The 19,643-nt window shown below is 35.0% G+C and overlaps 1 protein-coding gene across 1 annotated transcript in view; it reads left to right on the top strand.

Annotated features, from left to right (window-relative positions):
- The window catches only part of necab3 (N-terminal EF-hand calcium binding protein 3), a 34,052-nt gene that overhangs the window by 12,260 nt on the left and 2,149 nt on the right, over window positions 1-19,643 (top strand). The window contains exons 3-12 of the mRNA XM_044122012.1: window positions 783-891; window positions 2,219-2,244; window positions 3,229-3,326; window positions 6,206-6,342; window positions 8,705-8,826; window positions 9,996-10,075; window positions 11,980-12,033; window positions 13,931-14,043; window positions 14,746-14,823; window positions 15,168-15,259. Coding sequence (XP_043977947.1) covers window positions 783-891; window positions 2,219-2,244; window positions 3,229-3,326; window positions 6,206-6,342; window positions 8,705-8,826; window positions 9,996-10,075; window positions 11,980-12,033; window positions 13,931-14,043; window positions 14,746-14,823; window positions 15,168-15,259 — 909 coding nt within the window. The remainder of the gene's footprint in view (window positions 1-782; window positions 892-2,218; window positions 2,245-3,228; window positions 3,327-6,205; window positions 6,343-8,704; window positions 8,827-9,995; window positions 10,076-11,979; window positions 12,034-13,930; window positions 14,044-14,745; window positions 14,824-15,167; window positions 15,260-19,643) is intronic.

The raw sequence follows: 19,643 nt of genomic DNA, 5'->3' as shown, positions 1-19,643 counted from the left end.
TGTTTCTGGAATGTAAACATAGAAACATAGCCCTCTAGCTGAATGATAGTTTTCAAAGAATAATCAAACATTTTCTTTTTTTTTTTTTGCGTTTCTGCTGAGATTTCTTTATGTTAATATAATTTTCTGTTCAACACTGAAACAGAACATTTCTGTTCAGTTCATCTTTGGTTTATTTTGACTCTGATCTTGACATGTTCTTTATTCACAATGATTAACAGAGAATCCAACTCCCACTGGCGTAATTCCAAGTGCTTGAGTGTCATTGCTGAGTACTGCTTCCTGCAGACACAATCTGTTCATCTCTACTAATTCGTAAGGCTTGAAAATCTCTCATAGTTTTTCACCGGCATAAGCTTACTCTTGGCCACCCCGAATTGTTTGTACTAGCAGAGAGATTGATGGTTTGCTCACGAAGGAGCTCTTCTTCACAGATGACAATCCAGCCATTCATCCTGTGCTATTGATTTTTCAGTGCAATGTCTGCCACAACAAACTGTGCTCACAATTAACTAGCTGAAGTAGGAAATAATTCCGAACTGCTGAACAAGTATCTTTTTTTCATATTTTATATATTATATTAATAGTTGCCTTGCACAAAACTGTGGCCTTGCACAGTTTTGTGCAAGGCCACAGATGCATAGAAAATAGAAAATGCATAGAAAATGCAAAGTTAAATGGAAATAAGAAGACATGTTAAGTCTGAAAAAGGAACTACCTTGTGGCAGGTTAGGAAACCTTCAGTAATTCTGTCATAAATCTGTTCATTCACTCCTTCTCAGATGATGGCAAGTTGTCATTTGAGGAGTTCAATGCTTACTTTGCTGATGGGATCCTGACAACTGAAGAGCTTCAGGAACTTTTTTACTCCATAGACGGACGACAGAATAAGTGAGTGTTAATTTAGTTTTTTGTTACTTGAAGGAGATTATGATGAGGAGACATTGTCAAGTTTGGTCCTTCATCAAGACATCATTTGCAGGTTAAACAAAATACATTTGGAGAGAAATTTTTAGTAAAGAAAATGGCCCCTGAAACCAGACTTCATAAAGTAACAGTTCACATCCTCTGAATATAAATATCATTAAATGCACCAGGAACATCAAAAACTCAGTTTGACCAGCCTGAGGGTTTCTGCAGAAGTCCATGCTTCGTAGTAGAAGTTTAACTCGCCCCAGCTGCTGTTGAAAGAAAAAAAATAATCTGTTATTGGGTCTTATAGAAAGTCTTTATTGGCATTATGTTTTATATTTTTTTATCAGCTTATCTTCTTAATATTTTTTGCAAATTAAAAATTTGCATTTATGAGGAAACTACATTCTTACAAAATGCAAATTTTCCCATCTCATTGTTAAATTATGTGCTTAAGGCTTAAGCCCAGGTAAAAAGACAAAATGATAGTCCAATAAACAGCAATCAGACTGATTTGATGAGATTTTGTTACGCTGAGTTAGCAAGGACTTTTTCATTATTGAAAATCACTGGGGTATTGAGCCGCAGTAGAAGCTCACCACAGTTTTTTTCCTCACACTTTCTTTTTGAAGCAGCTGGCATGAGATTTGCTTCAATGGCAGATTAAATGTTTGTGTCCTGCAAAATATTACCAGAAAAATTTTATTACTTGGTGATGGTAAAAATTTTTTACAAAATATTTTACAGTTTTAGGTAATGAAGCTATATTCAGTTTGATGGTAAACACTCTCTCAACATCAGGGCATAACTGGCTTGATTTTTCACTAAGCAATTAAAATAACCCTTAACACTCCATTAAAGCAAAAGGTTAATGTTCTGAGCTGTACAAACAGTGCTGTTTTAAATTATGATGCCAAAAGCTGTTTACAGCACCCAATGTGATGGCATCTTCTGTGACTGGTAAACAAAGAGAAAGGGATTTTCCTACATTGTGTTAAATATAAAGAGGAAATATAAAAGAAAGCAATATCACAGTTGAATGCATGAGTATTTCTGAAAAACAAACAATTTCTAAGGACAAATGCAGTACAATCTTCTATATCAGTCAAAAAACTGTAGGATTTGCAAATTCATACTACCTTTTCTGTGTAGTTTTAATGCAACCATCATGTGTGTTTTAGGATAACTGTGGAATATTCCCATTTATAAGAAACAGCAAAAAATCTCAAGGAATTAAGTGCAGCACCTCTTTGGAAATGGCTAATTAACTCTTCTCTTTTATCTCCTCTTACATTTTGCCCTGCAGCAATCTGGACACCGACAAGTTATCAGGTTGGCGACAAAGTACATTGTCTGTTTTAAGTACTGAATTTTTTCAAACTTCTGTTTCTTTCAAGATTATGACCATATGCATTTTGATGTCTCATAATGTTATCAGGCAAGATCTTGAATCTGCTAATTAAGGCAGGTTTTATGTGCATTTAAAATGCTTGAGCAGCTTTTTCAAAAATGAAAAAGTTTATTTATATCCACTCCTTCAATTATTTACTGTGGAAATTACTAATAATGTCCCATATTGAACTCTTAACCATTGGGATAACCATTCACCTACATTAATCTGAAAGCAATTGTTCTCTTTTATCATCTTTAAATGGATTGTGTGCCCTAAATAAAGCTAAGAAATGGGGCACGCAGATGGGTAAACACCAGTTTTGCCCAGAATAAAACATCTGCATAATTGATCAAATGGGAATGGCTTACTTTCCATTTGACGTCAAGGAAGGTTGACTGTTTTCCACAACAGAGGCCAACTTTTGTTGCAGATCAAGTTCTATAAACCGATTTGTAGAGAAAGCGTTTGCTGGAGTGAACAAAAATGTTTGAGTCCTAAGATCCATTAACCTTGGATCAGTGTTGACTATGTGTTGAACTATATGCTGAATAAAATTCGACATTTTATTAAGACAAGCGCCATTTAATTTCACATTTGATAAATTGTTTCAGCTTGGTAAAGATTTTTTTTTTTTTTCCTTTAAGAAAATAAATTAAAAAAATGTGTAGGAGTTTTTTGTATGCATCATCCTTCATGTCCGCTATTAGGGATTTCAGTAATTTAAACACTTAAAAATTGTTGGCCGACTAATTCCTACAAAGCCATTTCTTATTACGTCAATATTTATATTGGACTGTATTATAAATCTCACTAGTCATGGTTTGACTTCTTTATAATCTTAGAACATCCTAAGATTCATTACTTATTCATTTGTCTTTCACTGCAATAAGTGTTCAAATATTTATTCTTCTTTTCTCTATTAGATTATTTTTCTGAGCACCTCGGAGAATATGTAAATGTTCTCTCAGCTCTGGAGAGCCTGAACATTGCCATTTTAAAAGCAATGGATAAAACTAAAGAGGTAAGATTTGCATGAAAAACTTGATCTATTTGTTCATGTTAAGAAAAATTGTATGTGTGATATTTTCTCCGGAATTAACCAGGCAGTTCAGTGCTGTGAAAAAGTACAGCTACACTTGTTTTTGCCTTTTTGTTTTTGTTGCAATGCAAAGGTCCACTTCACGTTTGGAAAAATAACCCAAAAATACACATGACACTAGATTTTGAGCAGTGAACTAATGAAACAAAATAAATTTTGTTTGGAAAGGTGTGTGACCAGTTACATGTGATGTGAAACTAATTTCAGAAAAATTGTATCATACACAAAAATAATAATGTTTGAGGCTGCTTAAATGCTTCTGAACCGGGACATTTTTCCTTAGTTGATGCAACCATGAATTTTGAAGAACATTTAGCAAATCCACTACTGAATGACTTAAAAATACCAAAGATTTTAACAGAAGGGTGCCTATGTAGTTTTTTGTATCATAAATACTTGATATCCATTGTTCCAGGTACAATCAGTTACAAGGTTTGAGGTGGCATCACTTTTACATGGTGCCATATGCCTTGACATGATTCAAATACCATGCTGATATCTCCTGGATACACTTTTAGATTTTCAGAGCAATCACATAAACTTCTTTATCATACATAGACTAAGTTATTCCTTCAGTGCATAAAAGAGAAAAAGAAAACAGATTTCTTATTTTAACATAGCAAGTTTATTTTGCATTAAATGTTCCAGCATTATTATGTAGCCAGGGCTGGTTTCCTGACCTTCGCCTTCTGCCCCCTGCTCATCTGGGAAACATTTTCAGATCCTCTCCTCTCCCTCCTCTGCAGCTGAGCCACTTCTGACTTCTCTGCTGTTGAAACTGTTGTTCGTCTTGCTGCAGATGGACAAAGATGGTGATTAGTATAACAGCCAGTGGCTGCCACTCAATCTGCTCCCTTTACTTCAAAGGTTCCACTGTTGTGTTCAGTCCAGAGTATATGCAGATTAGGATTCCACCAGTGACTACATTTTTCCACCGCAGATGAGCTGCTCTAAGAAAGCTGCTTTCTATCTGAGAGTTAAATAAAATGCTCCCATATGCGAAACTGCCACCAAACCAACAGATACTTCATTTAACTTAGAAAATAACACCTTGTTGTTTAACATTTGATACAAAAATGTAACCCTTTTCTTAATATATAAATGTTAATATTGCTATTACTACTATTACTTTATGCAGTGTTTTTTAATCAGTAGCATAAGACTCACATATATTTTTGAAAAGGTAAATGCAGTTTTTAAACATAAGGCTTTATGTTTAAGAACATAATGCCTTATGATGCCATATGTAATGAATGCCATTTTTAAGTGTATGAACTCTTTTAATCAATCATTACATATTATATAACAGGAAGGACAGGACTCAGTGCTTGTCATTGGAGCTTATTACATCACTTTTCAGCCACTGCCAAAGGCTGTGTCATCTTTACTTGGATCCAGAATCAGAAATACATTGATGCAAATTTTAATAATTCCATAATAATAATAATAATAATAATAATAATAATAATAATAATAATAATAATAATAATAATAATAATAATGATAATAATAATAATAATAATAATAATAATAATAATAATAATAATAATAATAATAATAATAATAATAATAATAATAATAATAATAACAATTATTATTATTTTCTTTGGCTAAAGACTGAAATACTGTAAATATTAGAGAAAATACTGTAAGTATGAACCAAAATAAAATCTATTAGAGAATAAGAAAATACAAATAGAACCTGATTTAATATTGAACTAGGTAGTTTCTAATAGTTAGAAACACACAATTTCTGTTTGGTTTCTGAAGTTAGAACAATTGAGCAGAGTTTGGACTTCTTAAATGACATATATATTAACTGTTTTGAAAAACGGTGAGGGAAATTGTGCCAAACCAATGAGAAATAATTTGTAAGAGGTATCTTCTGCTCTGTTGAGAAAGTAACAATGAAAACTGAGTGCATCCCAGTTCCTTTAAGCAGGTCAAAGCACTCAAGAAAAACTGTATTAAAAACCAGGTTGAGGAGTATATGCATAGATATCCAAAACTATTAGAATATTCTATTTAGATTAGGTTTCTAAAGGCTTTAAACATCTATATGCAATTATTCTACATATTGTTTTTAACATTTTGATTTGAATTACCAAAATAAATCTAATTTTCAATAATATTCAGATTTATTCAGTGGCTCTGTAGATATGTAACTCTATACTTATTAGAACCAAAATGATCTGGAACAGTTAACTTAAATCTCAGTGTTCAAACATTTTCTCATTTTATTCTGCACAAATGACAATTTAATCTCTTAACTGAATTGATTGAAGCTGCTTTGAGAGAACAACCTTAAATCTGGGATTTGAATTACATGCATGTTAAATGAGAAGGAGGGAGAGGATCTGTTCTGAAACATTATCCATTCTGTCTTAATTAGATCACCTTTCTTCACTGTTCTTGCTCCTGCCGAGCTGAGGCAATCCTCAAAGGATTGTTCAGTCCTAGTTAGCAGTTGTGGTCTGTCATTGCTCTGGACTGATAATCCCAAGATGCTTATTCTGCAGAGATTACAAATCAGTCTCACCATTTTGGCAAACAGCTTTGAAGCATTGCTTCAAGAGTCTTCTGGGAATATGTAATCACATTCATGTTTGGAGACTCAAGCAGCAATTATAGCTCCTGTTTAAGTTCTTTCTCCATGGAATCTGAATACACAGGTCAGAATACCTTAGTGTATCCATTAACCCAATTAACTACAATGTATTTGCTCTAGAGCTTGGAGGCATTTTGATGTTCCTCTGCCTGTTTTTTGTACCCTGACACATGTTGAAATCTGTCTTTCTCAGGAGTACCAAGGTTCCAGTGTGTTGGGTCAGTTTGTCACCAGGTTCATGCTAAGAGAGACATCCAGTCAGCTGTTGTCTCTACAGAGCTCCCTTCAGTGTGCCATGGAGGCTGTGGAGGAGCAGAGCAGCCCTGCTCCGTGAGTTCTGCAATATGGCTCCACTTATGTCAGCTTATGTCTTATTTGTGGGGTCTGTTTTAACCGTTTGCAACACGTTGTCCACACAGTAGCGAAAACAATATCTTTATAAGCACCTTGCTGAAAAGCATTACTTCTAAAATTGTGAAGTCACTTGTGTGTTGAAACAGAATAATGACCTCTAACACTAGTTTTGCATTCCAAGATGCAAGATCTCTATTTCTTGTTTTTGTTTTGTTTGTTTATTTTTTTACATAATCATGTCTCATCCCAGACCTAAAGGCTTACTTGCAAAAAAAAAAAAAAAATTGGTTTCCCCTTTTCTGACTGAAAATTAGGCATTCCACCTTCTGCTTAATGTATAAAAGAATTGCTTGATGTGGTAGAGCAGACTGAGCATAGGCCTCTTCTGACCTTGTCAAAAACCCTTAAACCCTGTGTGCTCCCTGAACAGAATAAGAACCACTAGGGAATGATAATGATTATAATCAGAGGAGTAAAAGAGGAGATCAGTAAAAAATTCAGTGCTCTCCAGGACTATTAATAAGCTCTAAAATACAAAAAACCATTGACATTGAAGTATTTGATTTTTAAATTTAAAAAAGATAATTAATTTACTTGTGGCAACAAGATTTTTTCTTTCAAACAGAACAAAATTTGTTATCAAAATGTTTTAAATTTGAGTTATTTTGATTTCTTTTTAATAATCTACTGAATTTAAAATGTTTAAACTCCACTATTTCTTTCAGTAAATTTTATACTTTTATAAAATTGTCATTATGAGTCTTAAATAATCCAAGAGGATGACTACAAAGAGGCTAGGGAACATGGGACATCAGCGGAGAGGAAAACACGAAGATAAAAAAACCCCGAAAGGAACTGGAGAAGTTGATTGAAACCAAAAAATAATATACTCTGCACTGAGGAAAAGATGAAGAATGAGAAGGAAACCAGAGGAGCTAATCAGAGAGAAGTGGGAACAGCACAGGTAGAGGAGAATGAGGTGATGGACAAAAGCTGTCAGGTCATAGTTTATTATTTAAAAGTTCATAATTTGGTCAACTTAAAAGAATAAGGTATTAACCCTCCAGGTACATGTATTTTATAGAACAGGTTTTGGGTGCCAATATGTGTGGCACCCATGATTCAATAATGAACATTTTAGCAAAAGATAAAACATTTAATCTTATCAAAGGCTAGTTTTTGTTTTGTTTTTTCAAAAGCAAGGTGTGAGATTATACTACAGCAAATAGTCATGAATTTATATTTTTCGACTGCCATGCTCTTTTTACATTGTGTATATAAACAGTAAGTGTCTGCCTGTTAAACTGTGGTTTTCTTGGCTCAGCAGAACTCTGCGCATCCCTCTGGGTGCCACACTGGTATTATTGGAAATAGCAAACTGATTATAGCTAAGGTGAATTATAGAGAGGAGAGTCCAGGAGGCAGAGAAGGAGCTAAAGCAGTATGGATGGCAAAGCATTCACCACAGATTCACACAGATAAATAACACAACAGTGAGTTCAAAAGAGAAAAACAAAACCACCAAAGAGACTTTAAAAGCAACAAATACCAGTTCACAACTTTGAGCTAATGGTAGACAGTGTGCGATTTTCAGAAACAGAGGTAAAAAAAAAACTTAAGACAGGTAAAGAAACTTCTTTACATATGTTGACTGGTAGATTTGTGGCTTTTCCTGTGGCCTTTGGATTGCAAGTTCTCAGCAGGAGAATCTCCTGCCAATATGCTTCCTCTGCACTGTCAGCAGGATGCTGAATACACACACATGAAATTACCAGCATGCACAATGGTCCAACAAAGGAAAGCAAAATGGGAACACTGTAACAAAGCCTCACAAATGTGCAGAGGTGTTTTTTTTTTCCACCTGCAGAGAAATACACAAATGAAATTAAAGCATTCACACTCATTTGTTATAAGGTGTGAGTGTTTAAAATTTCACATTGTAAGTGCCTTTGACACATATTATTCACTGCGTTCAACACACATTTTCAGTTATACTGAAATGTGTCTGTATAAGTGTGATAATTTGAGCTTCGAAGAGCACTTCACAAAGTTTTCTATTCTGTCCACTCACTGTTCATCTCTCACTCTTGAATTGCATATTAACCTATCGTCCCTCTTGATTTCACTCCACCATTGTTCTCTCTGCATTCCTCTCACACTTCTTTTCCCAGTCTCCTCATTTAGCCCCCTAATTTCATTCCATATCAGCTTCTCCTTGCACCCTTGTGACTGCCTTTGTCTGCCATATCTTTAGTTTGTTTCCTCTACAATCCTCTGACAGTTGCTGTCTTTCTCTCTGATGTTTGTCTCCCTGGGTCTCCAATCGCTGTCATGGCAGGAGGGAGGTAAAGGCTCCCGAGCTGACAGTGGTACAGAAAAATGGTAGGCGGTGTGGTCGTAGGGTCCATGACAACCTGTGTGTGTCTTTATCAGATCCCTGCACTGGGACGCCAAACACAGGTAAAGAGAATATATAATTAGACTTTTTATATTTAAACATATGAGGTAATGCATATGTAAGTCAAATGGACATTTACTCAACTTTTTAGGGGCTTTTTTTCCTGCAAAGGTTATATTCATTGATATGTCTTTATATTGAGTCTCATTTGTTTCTTATTAAATATTCATCCTTATCACACTGTTTATCTTTACCCCTCAATCTCCTATCTGATACTTGTGTGGGTTTCAGGATCAAGTATATATATTTTTTTTTATTTTATTTATCTTGTTTAAAATTAGTTTTAATTTTCAAAACTACTAGTAGCACTAGGATGCACCAAAACAATAAGACAGGCTGACAGTCAGAGTGTGATTCTTAATGGAGAGTTTTTCTTGAAATCCCTTCTTTTCCTGTCTCTTGTGTATTACTTTGACACATGCCACCCACTCAAACATGGTTGCTGACCAAGCACACTGTTCAACAATGTAGAAGTCCCTAATGGCAGCTGCCTGTTTTGGCACAATAAAGAGAACTGTCACTCTGACAAACTGGTTCAGAAAAGGTTTCAGTCGCACAGCAACAGAATAAAGATAAATTTTGCCTCGCAATCTATGTTGAACTGACTGCTACATTCACCCAGCTATTTGCAAGTGCTAAATATTTGCTAAGCTGAAATTGCTTGTTCTTTTAATTCTAAAATTGGACAATAGTGCCACCAAGCAAACAACCTTTCAGAGCACTGATGCAGCTTGTCAACATTTGAAGGAAGCATTATCCATGCATTTAGAGGACAGGTAGGCCATATTTATGCATGAATAGCCCTGCACTTGTCAGTTTAAAACAAAAAAAAACTCATGTATGCTGGTGAATTTTCACATTTTTTCACAATTTTCACATTCTTTTTAATCACTCAAACTGCAATCTAAAATGATCTTCCTCTCTAAAGATTCTGAATAAATTGCTCTTTAATGGCTGCAGTTTCTTTAAACCCTCTCTCAGGTTGTCCGATAAGAAGAATTCAGAGTTTTATCTGATGCAATGGTGGAATCCATAATCTATCTGATTATGGCTGATTTGTTGGCAAGATAGAAACCTGCTTGTTAGAGAACTACTCAGTTTTTTTTGTGGATTATAAAGCATGAACTATATACTTGTTTAATTGATTAATTGGTCCATCGATTGTCTACAGGCATCAATATAGAAGATGAAGAAAACTGGTGCTCTCAGATCAATCGACTGCAGCAACTTTTGGATAAACTGGAGTGTCAGGTATGGTGCAGAGATTTTTTTTTTTTTGTCGCATCCTTCTTTAATATTCACCACTTCATTATTTATCTGTTTGACTCCATGACTTTAAATCTCATCCATGAACTTGTATGTCTATAATTCTCTGTTGTGTCTTTAAGACTTAAATTCCTCTTCATCAAGCCATCGTAATCCAATTACAGAGTTGAGACACCAACAACATCCAAGCTATGTAGATGTATGCATGGAAATCGACATCATTTAGTGGCTGGTTCTGTTAGCAGTCAGCTTAGAGGTAACAATTATGTTAAACACTCTGGGCAAATGAGAAGGCAAAAGCAGTTAAAATTTGTTTCCCTGAACTTCACTGCAAAAGGTCAATGACAGTTTATCCATAATTGCTGAAGGCAGAGAGCTTTCATGTTCCATCAGTGAAAAAAAAAATCCCACAGTTCATCTACTCTTCAAAGTGTACCTGCAGATATGTTCTGTCCATATTTGCTTGTTTTCTCTTTGAACTTTGCTTCAAACATTGTGGAGCAGCAAATTCATTTCAAGCATTAATTAGCTTTCTGAGTATACCTTGGTGATCCCCTGCTGTTAAGATTACATATATTTTCTTCATATATAATTTTTTTTCATTAATAGAAAAAAATTACATATTATTTTACCAGCAGGGAATCACCAGGGCATGTTCTTTCTTTAATTTCAACAGTGACTCCGAAAACAAGTCTTAAGTTTATTCTGAGTATCTTCACACAGCAGTGTCTGAAGAATTGGGCTGTGTGTTTTATTTCTCTCTGGGTTCAGAATATACTTGTGGGGAGCCACGGGGGGGGGGTGGGGGGGGGAGTGGGTGCTGTTTCAAATGGAGCGCTGCAGATCTGTGGTTCTGTCAAACACCAAGCTCAGTCACCTCTCCGGCTCTCATGCCGTGACCAATTCTCACCACACATCCCCGAGTCTCTTTCACGCTCTCCTGCTCTTTCTTCTTCCCTCTGTCTGCTCTTCCCTTTATTAACTTTGGTTACTCCCACCTTTTGAGGCTCATTCTTTTTCCTCCTTTCAGTCGCTCTGAAAGCATTTTTTTGCTCTCTCCATCCATCTGTTTTGTCAAACCAGAGGGACTCGGAGTGCAATATCAAAGCAATTCATAACCTGCAGGATATTCAGAGTCCAATATCTATCCCTGCACCTCAACGCCAACGTCATCAGCACGTACTGCCTGTCTATCTGTGTTTGCTGTTCTCTCAATTACAACACAATGAGTTTATGACCTGAAAGAGAAAAGGCTGGCTCTATGTTTTCACTTTGATTTGGTTTTATGATAAGCAATTTCTATACAGAAAAGGGTATTAAAACACTGGTTGCAAAAATGAAAAAACTATGCTTTCAACATGTTTTTCATTACAGAAGTCCTATCTCATTTCCAAACAGTGTGTGTGACTGACTCATCACATTTTAGTTCTGCTATTTTGAACATTTTGAACAGTCATTTTTAATAACTCAATGTTGCCATTGTTATTTTCCTATGATAAACCATATTTTATGTTCAGAGGCTTTAGAAAAACTGGAACAAACTACACAGAGAAAACCATCAGATCATAAACACATGATTAATATTATGTAAAAATGGACAGATACAAATACAGAAATATTGTCATAAAATTTGTATTTATAAGTTCATAATTTAGAATTCCTGGAATTTCTATAATTAACTGTTGTTTAAACATAGACATACTGCATAGCATTTGGAATATAAATAATTCAAAGTGGAAAATGGTGAAAATTAAATAAAGCTCCATGTAGATTTTTTATTTTTAAGTAGACATGGACTCTCATGCAACAGTGCATCTCCAATCCTCTGATATTGCACACTTTTGATTAGCCAACAGGTCTTCCCCATAATTCTTACTTTCCTGTTTTAGGGCCCCAAGTTGGAGCCGCTCAAAGAGGATGCGCTCGCCAGCACATACAAGTCCGTAAGTGAGCACTGTCATCTGGAACACAGACATATAAACATAAAGTTAAATTTTTCTGTTGTTTGGTGTTGTTTTATTTATTTATTTAAATTGTACAACATGTCTCTCTAGTAGTCATGAAATCTTAAAAAAAAAAAAAAAAAAAACTTGTTCATATTGTAAGTGATTTTTATTTTTTTAGACAAAGAAGCAGTTAAAGCTTAAACCCAAATATTTACTTGGTGTAGCCTACTTCAAAAGTTATTTTTTTTTTTTTTATTATTATTCCCATGCTCATAATTCTAGGCCTAAAAGCAACCTAAAACTAATCATGTTTTACTTGGAGTTTAGGAGCAAAAACCAAAACTAGTTACTTTCCACCCTTAAGAATATGGTTGTAAAATTATGTCTGATGTGCTCACATGCTAAATAGACATAAAATGATGAACGCATAGAAGCGCTACAGCTGTGAATACATTGTGTTTGCCTGTTCTTTAGAAGGTTTTTAAAAGTTCACATAGAAAGCCTTCAGGAAGAATTCCCAGTGATGAACTGACACAATATTTCCTCCTGTGAACTGGTACAATTTCAATCAGAAAATAAATAAATATGAGCCATGTAGATTAAACTTTAATCAAAGTAGAAATTAAAATGTGATATTTATATTCTGTATTTTTTTCAATGCGACAAATATAAATGTAGAGACACTGTTGCAGAGGGTTTGACATAAAAGGTAGGTTTTTGTTGAGATGTAGACCTGGTGGCTGGATCAGACTTTGAAACCTTCTTTTCAAAAGCTGATATTTGAAGGACTTTTTCTTAAGGAGCATCCCCTCACTCTCATATATGTTTCCCTAAACGTCTTGACATGATTGGAAACTTAAGGTCTACAATCCTCCGTTTTAGTTTTTCTCTCTGTGCTCACATTTGTCTGAGCTTTTGAGATGGCAGTGAAATTCACAACAAAAAATGAGAAGCTTTATAATAAGCCAGCACAGAAATGTTCTCTCAGTGATCAAAGTCCAGTCTCAGCTCAATGTTTTTTTTCAAAGTTCTGAGTTCTCACACATTCAAATCAATCTGTCTTGCCACAGCACTCTCAGAATGGATTACTAATGCATTTTCAAAAGCTCTGAAATCTTGTGAAATTATAACAAGACACAATGTGGGAGATCAGCTTAAACTTTTCCTGTTTGAATTTCATTGACCTTATCACCAGAAAGGTAGATGCCTTTTTCAGTTTTGTCCTTTTTTTAAAGTTCAGATACTAGTGGACATGAATGCAAATTAACTTTAAATCTTATTTAAACAATTTCTGGCATGTTTCTCGTTTAGTGACACATAAAACATGTGATTTATAATTTGCTCGTAAACCCTCTGATACTATGTTCCCTTCTAGGTTGCTGTATTTGCTCATTTTGTAATGTGATATATGTTTATTTGTTTGTTATTAAAAGTTTAGTTACTAGCACATAACCTTTATTAGCATTATAACTGTGTAGGAAGAAATTACCAAGAATAGAACATTTTACAACTCCAATCTTAAGTATTTTATTTAGGAATTAGGAAGGTTTTCCATTTGCCCACACATATAGAGAAAAAAATGTGGGCCTTCTCTTACACATGTTTTTGTTTTACTTTCATTATTACAGGAGCACCTATTCCTTAATGTATTACCTTGTCCCTGAATCTCACCATTATCTATAAATGTATTTTATAGACCCTTGTTCATTTTCAATGAATCATTTCAAACATCATCTGGACTTGCTCCAGAAGGTGAAGTCTCACTAAATCATCAGTACCCACAAATGTGCCGTGTGAAAATCAGATTTATGCTCGCAAGGATCCATTCTCCAAAGTACACAGAATTCTGTTTTCATCTCATTCTCCCTTCTGCCTCTTGTCTCACTGCCAACAGAACATCCTGCTGGTTCAGAGGCAGATGTCTGTGATAGACGATGAACTAGATAACTTCCGGAAAGTTCTCAACAGCTACATCGATGCCACTTCAGCTCACTCTGACAACTTGCAGTGAGTATCTTGCTTGCTTCTAAATCAATCATTTTAAACACAGCTTCTGATTTTGCTACAGAAGCAGCTTTAAAATTATTGAATAATGCTGAATAAGCAGTTGACATTGCCAGAGGTCCCAAAGATGGATGTATATTAAAGGGGTTTATTCTACTATTAACTGATTCATTTTCTTAGGATGAGATACGGTATCTGTTGAGAATGCACACATGTGCATCCTTTTGATATGTCAAAAATTAGATGATAAAAATTTTTCCACATACATTGTTGTCTTTATCTCATTCAATTCAACTGAAAAATTAACATGCAGTTTTCAGAAGCAAAGAAATAAAATAATCAAGATGCATAAGTGTGTACACCTGCAAGTTATAGGGATTTTTAGGTATACAAATTTTGTTTTTCACTTAATTTAAATACATATCAAAATATATGTGGAAAGTTTTTAAAAACTTTGTATGGTCTAATATTTTTATATGACAAAAATTGACACTTAAAAGTATCTTAGTTTACAAATGATTCTGTATTCTTCATGAAAATAAGCAACTGATTTTTTAGAAAAATGTTTTCCATTTCAGTTGATGTCTTGCCTTTTACATTACCTGCAGCAATCTAATCTCTCTTCCAAGATGAAAAACTTTTTTCCTTGCATCTTCCTTTTTTGTTATTTTCTGCTTTTTGACCCACTCTATTTTTTTCCTCCAGTGTGTCTGTTCAGAAGCTCCCGGGAAAGTCGTGTTACATAATGTATGAGTTCTGGCAAGACCGCATCTCCTGGATGAGGTTAGTGCAGTGTACATAAGTGTGTTTGTGCTTTTGGGTGTGTGTGTGTGTGACACAGCGAGAGTGTTTGTGTTTTTGCAATAGATATTGGCTCGCAATTTGGCACCGCTAATTTCTTGATGGAAATGTTCCTTCGCCAGAGAGGATGAGCAGATGGCCAATCACTCTGTTCTCACACAAACTCAAACACACAGACAGTCACAAAGGTGATCCTTAAATGGTGCTAAATGGTGTCAATAGATATATAACAGATAACATTGATGTGTTGAGCTTTGATGCATATTTAATTAAGTTACTTGCAAACAGGCTTTTACCAGTGCTTTATCTTTTTGATGTCATTGTAGTTATCTTCAGACCAACAGCAGCAAAGATTTCCAACGCTGTATCATTGACATGATGGAGGATGCTGAGATAGTTTCTACCATGTTGCTGCCAGGTCTGTGACATTTCCTGAAAGTGATTGTATGTTATTTAAAATGTCTTTGAAAACTTTTTTTCACTTTTAATTGGATTGATTTGTTTGGAGATGACCATATACATAAAATCTGTGTACAATGGGCCTCATTTCTCAACTGATGTTCATATGGCCATAGGAATTATCAGATAACAAGTTCAGTGTGTGATTTGCGGGCTAGCCTATTCCAGCATACAAACAATAGATTGTGGATAAATCTATCTATTGAAAGAAAAACATTTAAATACCATCCTGCCAGTGGTACATACCACTCTATTCATTTATATTTTGGTGACCTGCTCCACAACCTCTGTGTCTTGTATAACCGAAAACAGGTAAAAGGATTTTAAAGAAGCAGCATTGCAACAGAACAATAGACAAATACGGAGCCTGAATCGTAATTGTCATACAAACTCATTTAAACATTTTTAGAATATCTTATTTTAAAAGCAAACTCTCCAAAAATAAATATTTATTATTCACCTAGTAGAACGATTGGATAAAATCATACTTCTTTCTGACAGCCTGAGCTCATTAGAGTTGGGAACACTAAATCTAAAGACAACTGGCCCTTGCAAAATGGTGAAGGTGTGTACTTTAGTATGGACAAACATGATCAAATACAGCTTGATTTTTTCTGCTGCTCCACAAGACCTCACTGACAAAATCCTATGTACACAGTATACAGCCTGGCATGACAATTAAACTTATTCTGGACTCACAATCCAATTTATATAGTGTGACATGAGCATGATAATGTTTGAGCACCCATTGTTCCACTGCACAGCAGAGAGGGTATACACAGCAACATATAATATGAAATTTTACAATAGATTGTTTAGGCTTGAGTTGTTAAAAACAATCAAGCACAGGTTCTGTAAAGACTTTAGAATCGCCTTGGGAACATTTCGCACCCACTTCAACATATAATGAGTTATGATAACCTCTTTTGACAGTGTACTGTCTTCCTGCTGAAAATATATCACAGTTATAAGAAGTCACATTTAATAAGAGTTGAGCCTCCCAAGGGGAGATCCATAGAAATATGATCTAGTATGAAGTCCTGAGAAAATAAGGAGTGCTAATCAAAGCTTAAAGACCTTGAAAAGAAATTTTCAAGTTTTACTGTTCTATAAAATTGAGAAAACAAATGCTGAAAGAGTATTAGATTAAGAAAAGAATTAGATTCTACAAAGTCACACTGAAGGCATTATGTGCTTGGATGAACACACAGGACATGTTTTATATTAATCTCCATATAAAGTATGACACCCCAAATAGATAAAATATCAGACATTTACCTTTCCCCTTTTAATTATACTCTCCAATGTAAACATGATCTGTTAACACTGCTTTGGGTGACTTCAAGACATATAAAACGGCCCTGAAGCCTCTGATGATGACAGTTTTTCTTCTCAGGGATGGTGACATTTCTATGTGCTTATTGGTATGACTCATATGTCCAGTGCTGCCATGTAATGTTCTTTTAAAGTGATTCCACATTAGAATCCAGCTCTAGTTTTCAGGGAGAGGAAGCTAGCCGCTCTGTCTTCGTTATGAGCTAATTTGCTCATTACTTCTTAGATCAGTCACATTTCTGGTGCTTTCAGAGTTGCTTCCCACCATGCAAGCAGGGCTGTTTTTCCTTGTATGTGTCCAGCACTAACTCTATTGAAGTGAATTCTTAAAAAAAATAAATAAAAAAACAAGATGCCTGAATAACAAAATTAATATAGCTGTAAATATTCTCCCTAATTAGTAAACTCTGTTTATGCACAGGGCTTAGTGAAGTATGTTGTAAAAGTGTTGAAGAAAACTTTAAACAAATGCATCTGCTTAAAAAATAGCTGATGTCAAGCCTAAATTGAGTAATTGTATTGTTTTTCTACATTTCCTGAAGAAGAAACATAAGTTGACACCAATATTTATAAACCTTTAAACTTTTACATTTTGTGGACATGTTTAAAGTAGGATTAGTTTTTTGAAACAAAACTGTGGCACTACAGTAAAACATGACTTCTACCTAAACTGACATACTGAGTATTTCTGAGTAGGGGATTCCCATGGTAACATCTGGAGGAGATGCAGAGATGGACAACTCAGGTGGGAGAATGGATAGAGATCACAAACTGTTACTTAAGTCCTCCACACATCTGACTGAAGAAAAAGTAGCAGAAAGAAAAACATAAGAAGCCCAGGGCAACATTGTGCTGTTCTCTGTAGCAGCACATTTTTCAGATGGTTATGTGCCAAAAATTTTGAAAACAATGTAGCATTTTCCTTCTGCTTCAAACTTGAGAGTCGCCACTTAATTGAAGATTGTGGTTGTCATACAAAAAATATTAATATGAATACTTAATACTTTCACAAGCAATTTAATAAAAGACAGACTATTTTTGGCTGTTTCATATCACTGTCAGTTAATTTAAAAAAGTACCTTGATAAGATGCCAATGATGTATTAAGGTAAAGTAATAAAATAAGTTTGAAAATCTGTGGTATTAAAATACCATAATTATAATAACAGATAAATAACTTAAAGAACAGCATGAGAGATATTAAAAAAAAACAAACATATTTTTCAGTTTTGCATAACTTCTGACTGTGCTAAGTAGAGACACTTCCCTCTTGATATGGTATGATGAGATCATAACAATAAGGCCCTTCATTTTTAAATGGTGGGGTGTTTTTTATTTTGTTTTTGACCTAAATGTTTCATTATAATCTCGCAAACCTCTCATTTATTATTAATTTACCTGAAGAAAACACTCCTGTCCAATCAAAGCTTATAATTTACTGCATTTTGGAACAACAACAAACTCAAACATCTCTCCACATTTCTATATATTTTTTGAATTAATTATATTTGGCAAACTGACTTCTACATGACGCACACACATTCTGCACTCTGCTCATTATCACATCATTGACTTCACAGTAACCATTAGAGTAGCATGATTCACAGCGAGCCCAGGCCACTGCTGTGACTCTCCCATCTTGACTTTTGATTAACTTGTTGTTGGCGAGACTGAACTCCATGTACTTGTACCATGAACCTGTCTTACTTAACGTGTTTCCCTCTTTGCATGTTCATTGGGCGATGTTGATTTAGCTGCGTGGGTGGTGTAAGTTTTGCCAGTTGCTAGGTTACTTTACGAGGTTGTTTACTTCCACATCTGTGATTTCCCCATGTATGGATGCTGACTGCTTCAAGCATAAACTCAATAGTCTTGCACCTTTCAGGGTACAGTAGGAACAACATAAATTATATTCTGAAATTATAAACAATGTAAAACCATTTTTTTTCAAGTGGCTATTAAACAAATATCAGTGAGATGCTCATTTCAACTGCCTTCTTTCGATGAATTTGTCGTTACGCTACATCAGAAAGACATTTGGTTGCCAAGGATTCTTGTGCTCACTGTGAGGAAGAGAGAGACTGGTTTACTTATCCACGTCACAAAAGTAGGACCAGATCAACTCTGTGGTCAGTAATAGAAAAATAAACACACATTATTCCAAATTATTATGCAAGTGATATTTTCTCATATTTTTTTAAAATGGTCAATGCAAATGATGGTCAGTATAATTTTCAAGTTATGAACTATTACAGTATAAATAAAATTTTACTGAACAAAGCTCCCCATGAGAATAGTATTTTTTTCAAAAATAAAAAACTCAAAATTCACTGTTCCAAATTATTATGCACAGCAGATTTTCTAAACATTTTATGGATTATAAAAAAACCTGCAAATGGTCATTCTTTGAATGTACAGCATTAAGTGGTCACATGTACTAAAATCAAAAGCTATTTCAATCAAAAATATCTTAACAGACCGAGTTACATGTTAACATAGAACCCCTTCTTTGATATCACCTACACTATTCTTGCATCCATTGAACTTGTGAGTTTCTGCTTGAATTTCTTTGTAGGGTGTCAGAATATCTTCCCAGAGCTGTTGTTTTGATATAAACTGCATTCCACCCTCAGATCTTCTGCTTGAGGAAACTCCAAAGGTTCTCAATAGGGTTGAGGTCAGAGGTCAGAGGAGGATGGTGACCACACCATGTGTTTCTCCCCTTTTATGCCCATAGCAGCCAATGACACAGTGGTATTCCTTGCAGCATGAGATGGTGCATTGTCATGCATAAAGATGATTTTGCTACAGAAGGTACGGCTCTTCTTTTTGAACCATGAAAGAAAGTGATCAGTCAGTATGTCCATATACTTTGCTGAGGTTATTTTCACACCTTCGGGGACTCTGAAGGGGCCGACCAGCTCTCTCTCCAGGATTTCGGCCCAAAAAATGACTCCATCACCTCCTTGCTGACGTCACAGCCATGTTGGGATGTGGTGGCCATCCACC

Source organism: Gambusia affinis, linkage group LG07 (genome assembly GCF_019740435.1).
Source record: "Gambusia affinis linkage group LG07, SWU_Gaff_1.0, whole genome shotgun sequence".
NCBI classification, from domain to species: Eukaryota; Metazoa; Chordata; class Actinopteri; order Cyprinodontiformes; family Poeciliidae; genus Gambusia; species Gambusia affinis.
The sequence above is the reverse complement of the archived record's forward strand: the minus strand, read 5'-3'. Positions and strand labels throughout refer to the sequence as shown.